The 9,247-nt window shown below is 31.5% G+C and overlaps 1 protein-coding gene across 1 annotated transcript; it reads left to right on the forward strand.

The window, feature by feature from the left end:
• Positions 1–2,600: 2,600 nt before the first annotated feature.
• LOC132630148 (transcription activator GLK1-like) lies at positions 2,601–8,909 on the forward strand. Its single transcript, XM_060345729.1, has 7 exons — positions 2,601–3,049; positions 3,195–3,575; positions 4,384–4,524; positions 5,758–5,997; positions 6,883–6,939; positions 7,124–7,237; positions 8,611–8,909. Exons 2-7 carry the CDS (start codon positions 3,204–3,206, stop codon positions 8,752–8,754), a joined length of 1,068 nt encoding a protein of 355 aa, XP_060201712.1. The 5' UTR covers positions 2,601–3,049; positions 3,195–3,203; the 3' UTR covers positions 8,755–8,909.
• The last annotated feature ends 338 nt before the right edge of the window (positions 8,910–9,247 follow it).

The following is a 9,247-nucleotide window of genomic DNA, read 5'->3' on the forward strand; positions in this document are numbered from 1 at the left end:
CAGTTCTTATGGCATCTTAACTGTTGGAACTCGACAAGTGAGGGATGGCTCAGTGGTTAAGCACCTCCACCCACGACCGGTAGGTCCTGGGTTCGAGTCACACTGGAGGGGAAGTGTGGAAACACTATAAATCCTCCTAAAAATTGGGAGGGGAAAAAAAAAAAAAAAAAAACTGTTGGAACTCTAGTCCTAACTCTAAGTACCATTAAGGGTCATTTAGTTTGGGTTGGTGAAGTTTAATCCCCATACAAAAATCAGCAATATTTTGTATAATGTTTGATCGCTCACTTTTACTTTCATCTTAAAATGGAGTGCATGCATATGTTATGCAGAAATCTATTACTTATAGTTTATCGCGAATAAAATATGGAATGAGAAAATAATAAAATTAACTCTCATAATAGTAAGAATTTTTCATTTTGTTTAACGAATTTTAATCGTGTTCCTCAAACTCTATCATTAAGATTTAAGGGAATGAAGAGAGTAATAAACAAAAACTTTGGGGCATTTCGACAATTTCATATGCATTTTGGGATGTTAAGCACTCCGGCTAATATTTGTTCAACTTAAAGGCGCTTGAGAGGCAGGAGCCGATTCACGGTAAAAGTTATGGTTTCAACCGAACTGATAGTTTTGACTCAAATTTTATATATGCATCAAAAATTTTAAATATGTATTAATATTAAATTTAGTGCTCATTAACTTAAATGGTCAGCAGGTTTAATGGTCTCTCAAACCCGTAAATTTCAAATTCTCATTCCGTTTCTAGGTGATCCTGTCTGCTCTATATTAATGAGTTTGGTTTGGCGGATCTCTTTTTTTCATTTGTCGATAACATAAGCAAACACTATTACAACATCTACCATAACACACCTTTATTTTTCACTAAGAGCAAACTTAGGGACTTTTGTAGTCCTCACAAGAATTTCCAAATTTTTTTAAAACTTTTTAATTAATTACTTTTAGGTCCTAATCTTATTTATCCAAGTCAATTTTTTTGTTTTTTGTTTTTAAGGTCTACTTTTCAAAAGTTATCGAACGTCCTACCTCATTTTTCATATTCTTTGGTTTTCTGTTTGGTGCTCGATATCCGCATTTGAGCCCAATTAATCCAGATAATTCGCACTTTATCGGTGCCTATTCGGGGGAAGCGCTTCCTCCAAAGATTTTTTTCATATCCATGTCCGAACCCCTAATCCCTAATTAAGAGAGGAGCAGCTCCATCCGCTGCACAAGTTAAATTATGTATCTGTCTTAAAAGTTCATTAACTATGTATAGATTATTTATTTAGAACTAAATAACTTCAGAAAATTAGGATATATAACTTATAAATGTCAAATTCTGGCTCCCCATTTGATTTGAAGTAAATAATTTCATCAAAATGGAAGTTAAAATATTAAAGGAGTGGAATGAAAATTTTGCTTTCATATATTGAAAATATACTTATATGAAATTTAATTATTACTAACGTAATTACCTACTTGTGGGACTACAATAGGTATATGGTTGTTGTTTTTGTTATTGTACACTTATACTAACACAAATTATATTTCTTTAATTAAAATATCTACTTTTATATCTTGAGTTTGGGCCCGGGCTTAGCACGGGCTCTGACACTGTTCATACATATAGATCCACTTCCAGCCACAACTTTACTGTATTTAGCTAGAGTGAGATTAAGCCCCCTTTGGCCATAAGAATTATTCACTTTATTCCGTAATTTTTTTTTTACTTTTTTCCGGAATCAGTGTTTGGACATGAGAATTCCGAATACAACTTGAAGTTATATTCCGGAATACCAAAAACTCAAAAACTCAAAAACTTGTTTTTCAAAAAATTTCACTTTTTTACAACTACATTTCACTAAAAACTACAATTTCAAAAACTATGACCAACTCCAACTCTAACTCCAACTCCAACTCTAACTCCAACTCCAACTCCAAAATTCAAAAAAAAATGATTTTTTTTTTTGATATCCATAGACAAACTGGGCCTAATTCTTTTTCGATTTAACCATCTAGTATCTAAAGTTCATTTATCTGATTAATTTAATGTGGCAGGATAAGCTGGCCACTAGAAAAGATAAGCTGCTCTCTATACAAAAATCTTCATTTCTAAAACTTTTAACTTTAGAACTTTTAAGTAATTAAAAGTGGAGGGATATCTCAAACATTATGCTGCAACCCGCGGGAGCGGATATAACCTTTTCGTTATAGTTCATCTGAACCGGTAACTTTCGACAGAACATAGATGTATACGTAAAAATATACTTACTAAACTCTCAACAAATATTAGATTTGGACCAATAATAATTTTAACAGTACAAAAAGTTCAATACTAAGAAAGTAAAAATCTTAAAAATTGAACCCATAAATTTAAATTCTGAATTCGCCTTCGGATACAACTTCGTGGCACTGAGATAAACTTGAAACCCTCCTTTTGTTCTCATCTCAATCAAAATGAACAGAAAAAAAAAAAAAAAAAAAAAAAAACTACTCATCAAACAGCTCACCAGCTCTTGTAATAGATTTTTTCTATGTTCAAAAAAAGGCCATCCACAAACCCTTTAATATTGCTTTTTAGAATTCAAGAACAAGCCAAAACAAAGACAAAAAAACAAATTACAGACACACCCTCTACACAAATTGTGGTGGACATTAAATCTTTCGACACTCCACACTCCCTTTATAACTTACATTACTCCAACAACAGCAAAAATGAAACAAAAAAGAGTTTCAATCCACCCCATAAAAAAATCCTCTACTTAGTTCAAAATCCAAACTTAAATTCTTTCTGATTTAGTGTCTACAATTTCTGCATCCTATATTCATCCTGTATTGTTGTTTTGCTCGCTCGCCATAAGAGGGGCCGAGGGGGTGAAAGAGTCGTTCTTTATTTTCAAGATTATAAATCCCTCTACTTGTTGATATTCTTTGAGTGACCTGATTACTTGTTAATCTATCTTATTTAAGAGTATAAATCCAACATTTTAAGTAGGCTTACCTGGATACCCTTTTGGGTAACTTGATTGATTCCCTACTGTAGGAGGTAAATTGTCTTATATATTTTCAAGATTAACAAATTTTATATTTTAAGGAGGCTTACTTATGATAGCTTTTGAGTGACCTAATTATCTGTTGTAGCAGATAATCTGTTTTTAAGATTATTAATCTTTAAGGTTAATTTCTTGTAGTTTTTTGGGATGATGCTTGCTGTATCTGCACCTTTGAACTACAAAAACGAGAGGGAAAATTATGATTTATTCCAAGATTTTCCCGATGGGAATTTAATCGACACCATCGATTTCGATGACCTTTTCGAGGGAATCAACGATGGAGATTTGCTGCCGGATTTGGAGATTGATCTTGCTGAATTCTCAGTTAGTAGTGGTGAGGAATCTGATAGTATGAATAATACTACTACTTCTAGAAAAGAAGAAGAAGTGCAAAAAGCTCCATCATCAGAGCATGAACAGAAGAGTGAAGTAAATGTCAAATCCAAGTCAAAGAAGAATGATAAAGCCAAGAAATCATCTGGACAAATCAAGAATCCTGAAGGCAAGAGGAAAGTGAAGGTAAATCCCCTAAAAAGATTTGAGAAATTCAAAAATATCATCTCCAAATTACTTAGAATTTAGGGTTTCATGAAAGCGTTTAAGTTATATACACTGTTAGAGGATATAATTTTTGCACTACCGGGTAATCTTTACTCGTTGTATCAACGAGCAATCTGTCTTATTTGTAAGATTGCAAAATCTCATATTTAAGGAGGTTTACTGGTCAATAATTTTGAGTGAACAAATTATTACCTGTTGTAGGAAGTAATATGACTTATTTTCAAAATCACGAATCTCCCATTTTAAATATCGATCGATATAATTTTGAGCAAACATATTACCTATTGTACAAGGTGATATGTTTTATTTTCAAGATTACGTACAAATCTTACATTTTAAAGAGGATTACCTGTCGATATCTTTTGAGCGAACAAATTACCTATTGTAGGAGGTAATTTATATTATTTTTAAGATTACAAATCTTACGCTTTAAAAAGGAACACTTGTTGATATCCTTTTAATAACTTGTTCATGTAAAAAATTCCTTATACTAATAATATATATTAACTTAATTAAACTCATGATGTAATTCATGGAAAGTAAACCTCACAAGTTATCGTCAATTTCTGAGAAGAGTTTAAGTGATATACACCAATAGTATGATGTATCCTTTAATAGAAAAGTTATTGGTTAACGATGTTTTTATCAATGAGGCTGCAACATATATTAAAAAAAGTTAATTTTTCTGTTTGTTTGTTCTTGGATTATTTTTTTTCTTTCTAGCTTTTTGTTTTATTTGGGATAAAATTTCTTGAATTGTGTGAAGGTGGATTGGACACCAGAGCTGCATCGAAGATTTGTAAAAGCAGTAGAGCAATTAGGTTTAGATAAAGCAGTCCCATCAAGGATTTTAGAGCTTATGGCTACTGATGGTCTCACCCGACATAATATTGCTAGCCATCTTCAAGTAAGCATTATTCTTTTGATTTTAATTCTGTTTATTAACTATATAAAAAATATTTATATTATCAAATTAATTATTACTTCCTTCGTCCCAATTTAAGCATCTTATTTTTTTTTTGTCCCAAAAATATTATCTCTTTCTATATTTAATAAGTTTTTTAATTTCAAAATACTGCATGATAAGTTTAAGACCATAAGATTTAAAAGACTATACACATCTTTAATTTAAGATCACATGATTCAAAAGTCTCCTTTGTTTCTTAAACTCCGTGTCTAGTCAAACTAAAACACTTAAATTATAAATTAATTTCTTGAGAAGCACTAATCAATGATCTTATAGATAATATATAACTAACCTTCTATCTCAAATTAAAATTCACCGATTGTCTAAAAGATAAAATACATATGAATTACTCGTATATACTACAAGTTAAATCCTCCTTCTTTTGGTCATTCCAATATTCAAGAACGAGACAAGAATCCCAATTTAGCATTTCCTGTAAAGAGGAAATGCAGGTCTTGCCTGAAAAGTCCAAAGCTTTGTGATTTGCTCACAATAGAAACATTCTTAATTTGTGCACAAAAAGAGTAGTAAACAAAATCCTCTTTCGAGTTCATATTTCTTACCTGCATCTTTTAAAGAAAGAACTTTGAGAGTAAAATTTGCTAGATTACAATATTGTTTTTTTCCTACTGTACAATTAATTTGATTAATAAGAAACAAAAATACTCCCTCTGTTTATTAGTTTCGTATCTTACTTTTTTTTAAACCTGTTTTAAAAGAATGTCATGTCTTTTATAATTTTTCATTTTAACATTTTGTTTTACCCTATATATGAGAATGACAGATGGCATTTTATGACTATAAAATCCAAATGGTACTCTTATAACTTAGTGTGTTATACCTACTTTTAGTTAACCCATAAGATTTAAAAGTATTCTTAACATTCTCAAACGCAGTGCCAAGTCAAATTAAGAGGAGAGAGTATCTTATTTTGGAATGCAACTTGCTAGTTGCTAGAAAAGAATTACGAGCTATAAGCACATTATTATATGAGTTATATTTTATGCACTGTCGGATTAAGTTCACATAAAGTAATAGGTAAATTTTCATACTAAGCATGATAATTTTAACCTGAAATTTTAACCTAAAAAATAGAAGATTAACTTGCTACAATCAGTTACATTAATCTGATGTTCAGTGTATATAACTTAAATCCTTATTATATATGTGCAGAAGTATCGAGCCCATCGGAAACATTTGCTTGCGAGAGAAGCTGAGGCGGCGAGTTGGAGCCAAAGGAAGCAAATGTATTGCGGAGCCGCCATGGTAGGAGGCGGAGGAAGGAGAGATATGATGAACACATGGCCTGCATCACCAACCATGGGTTTTCCACCTATGCCTCATATTAGAATCTTACATGTTTGGGGGCATCCACCTACAAATAATTCTTTTTGGCATCCACACTATCAAGGAGTGAGTTTTTTTTTTTTTTTTTTTTTGTGTGTTCTCCACATTATTTCCTCCTTTTTAATTGATATAGTTTGACATGGAGTTTAAATAAGAAAGTATCTTTTTAAAAAATTTGGTCCTACATATATATATGCTTGATATTTGTGCGGTAATGTGGCTATAAGATTTTAAAACTTATAGTATGAATCATACTAGAATATTTTTGTGTGTATATATATATATATAGAGAGAGAGAGAGAGAAGGTTCTCATACAGTAATATTAATGAAAAGTTTATATTGAGATATTTTACATAAATTATAAAAAAAGGGCAGCTCGGTGCAATAAGCTTCCGCTATGTGCGGTATCCGGGAAAGGGCCAGACCACAATGATCTATTGTACGCAACCTTACCTTGCATTTCTGCAAGAGATTGTTGCCACGGCTTGAACCCCTGACCTCCTGGTTACATGGCAGCAATTTTACCAGTTACGCCAAGGCTCCGTTTCAATAGACATAAACCGTAAATGAACAAAGTATTGTATAATTTTATGTCTCCATTATTACATATTCCTTTCTGTACTCCCTCTATATATCCTATTTTACGTGACTTTATTTTCTTTTTAATCTATTCTAAAAAGATGAATATATTTGTGTTTTCGGGAACTATTCAATCTTACCATCCTCATTTCAACCTTAACAACATGACATATCATAGTCCACTTGAAAACAAAATTCATATAAGAATAGCGAAAATAAAAAAAATATTAGAATTATTCTCACTATTATTCATTTAAAATGATACTTCAGGTACTTTGATATATTTGATTTATATGTCAAATATCCGAACAAATATTTTTTACATAAATTGGACGGAAGAATTAATCTTATTCTCTTTTATTTTGGTGCAGGTAACAAATTCTCCTACACCAGGCACCCCTTGCTTTCATGCACCAATAGAGCCCACGGTAACTATCAAATCAAACAATTATTTCTCCATCAAGTTTTATTTTTCAGTTACTTGCATGCTAGTAGCCTAGTACTATTATTTAGGATTGATGTAAATAGAATCATTATATAATGTTAAATTTTGAAGGGAAACCGTTGTAAGAAGGTTTTGACTTATATAGACAACAAAATAATTTTTTGCAGAGCTTTGCAGCTCCTCTTATGGTCCCGGGTATCCCACCACCCCCTGCCATTATCAAAGTTGACAACGGAGTAGGACAAGCTTCACCACCTAAACTTCCCTCTCATTTTCACCCGGTAAGCTTTCTCTCCCTCAACAATAATAATTGGGATAATTATATTTTTCAACCGCTCAGAAAAATAATGGCCAGCACATGTATGGGTTTTGCATATTAAGAATAAATATATGTATATACATATAATATACATAATCGGTGTATAGGTTTTGAATATTTTGGTTGACTCACGTAATTAATTTCGGCCGATGGGCTAAAAATGAAAATATCCGAATAATGATTACTATGTCTCAATCTCAAATAAGTTGAGGTCAATTATACAAATTTTCACTAATTATATTTGTTTTATTTAAGTTCAACTCATCTCATTGGCATTAAATAAAAATAAAAATAAGTTATACATATATAAATTAAAAATAAAAAAGGAGAGTCCCAGTGTACAAAGTATCTCACATTCACGCAGGTTCTGAAAAAGGTCATGAACTGCATGTAGTGTAGGCAGTCCACCCTGACGCAAGCATTAGTGGTTGATTTCACAGTCTCGAGCTCGTGACCTATAGGTCCCCTATAGGTCACTGGAAAAACTTTAATGTTATCGATAAAATCAAAATGTTCATAGAAAAATATTAGGTGCTAAATCAACATTCTAACAAAATTTAAAAAATATTACCAAATGATCGGTCACATGAGTCCTACAGACAAACGTTGTTGTTGAACAGACATCCAACAGTTGATGAGTAGGTGCATGCACAACTTCCAAATTTAACGACCCAGTGTATAGTAGCGATCCCCATTATTTAATAAAACTGGTAAAAAGAAAATTTGTACCTTAACTATATTTGAACTAGGTATGTTGATGTTTCATTGAGGATGAGCAGTGTCCATGGCAAAGAATGTTAGAGTAAAACCGAGAAAGGTCTGAACTAAGGAGAAATACTTCCTTCTCGTTTCAATTTATGTGACATACTTTTCATTTTAGTCTGATGTAAAAAGAATATCATATTTTTTATTTGAAAACAATTTAACTTTCAAGTTTGTTATTTAATTTACCCTTAGTGCAATGATTTATAGCTACACAAAAGTCTATGACTTGTTTTAGTCCGCAAATTTTTTTTTTTTAAAAAATTATTTCTTAAACTCACCGCCACATAAATTAAGACGGCGGGAGAAAATTTTAATATTTATACATTCCAGGTCACAATTGTTATATTTATGCAGCTAGTAAATTTGCTCAATGTATAATTCTAATAACTGTAACCTCAATCCCAAACAAGTTGGTATCGGTTGTATAAATTTTCATTTACCATATTGTTTCATTTAAGATCGATTTATATAGTTTTGTAGTGCATCTATTTCTTTTATTTATTTATTTATTATTATTTTTATTTTTAATTTTTGTGATTTTCCTGATATATTTTCTTGATATTGTGACAGTCAAAAGAGTGCATAGATGCAGCTATTGAAGATGTTTTAGCAAGACCACAACTGCCACTGCCTCTAGGACTCAAACCTCCATCAATTGACAGTGTGTTGAATGAATTACAACGTCAAGGAATTACTAAAATACCTCCAAATTGATTATCTATAATTAATTTCAGGCAGCTAGCAAAGAGGGAAATTAAAAACCCCCTTCAATTCGACGACATTTCTTGCACTTGATGTATGAGGAACTCAAATAATCTACAATGAAAAAAGAAAAAGAAATCATACATAATGCAAATCTTTTTTTCTCATCATTGGTCTTTTTAATTACCCGTAATTTCTATTGTAGTACTCTTTTGTTCCTGTTTCCTTTTGTGTAAGAAGAATGATTGCAATGTACCCCAAAAAAAAAAAAAAAAAAAAAGTGAACAATGATTGAACTTGGTTGCACATGGATGGAGTGGTCATTTTTGTCACTATTTTATTTGATAATCTAACAAAGGCGAGAGCTTATTGCAAACTTTCTTTTTTGTTTCGATCTGAGGTTTGGTATCGTTTTAGGGTCTCGATTAATCCCGATTTGCATCACGTATATAAAGTTCATTAAAAAGGGAAAACGCTTCCTGTCATAATTTTTTCCATTTCAAAG

The sequence above is a fragment of the Lycium barbarum genome, chromosome 1 (assembly GCF_019175385.1).
Source record: "Lycium barbarum isolate Lr01 chromosome 1, ASM1917538v2, whole genome shotgun sequence".
NCBI classification, from domain to species: Eukaryota; Viridiplantae; Streptophyta; class Magnoliopsida; order Solanales; family Solanaceae; genus Lycium; species Lycium barbarum.

Bases quoted from the DNA above. Each gene is read 5' to 3' on its own strand.
- LOC132630148 (XM_060345729.1), top strand. From the start codon at position 3,204: ATGATGCTTGCTGTATCTGCACCTTTGAACTACAAAAACGAGAGGGAA. The intron at 6,940-7,123 runs GTAACTATCAAA...AATTTTTTGCAG, and splicing joins ATGCACCAATAGAGCCCACG to AGCTTTGCAGCTCCTCTTAT. The intron at 7,238-8,610 runs GTAAGCTTTCTC...ATATTGTGACAG, and splicing joins TTCCCTCTCATTTTCACCCG to TCAAAAGAGTGCATAGATGC.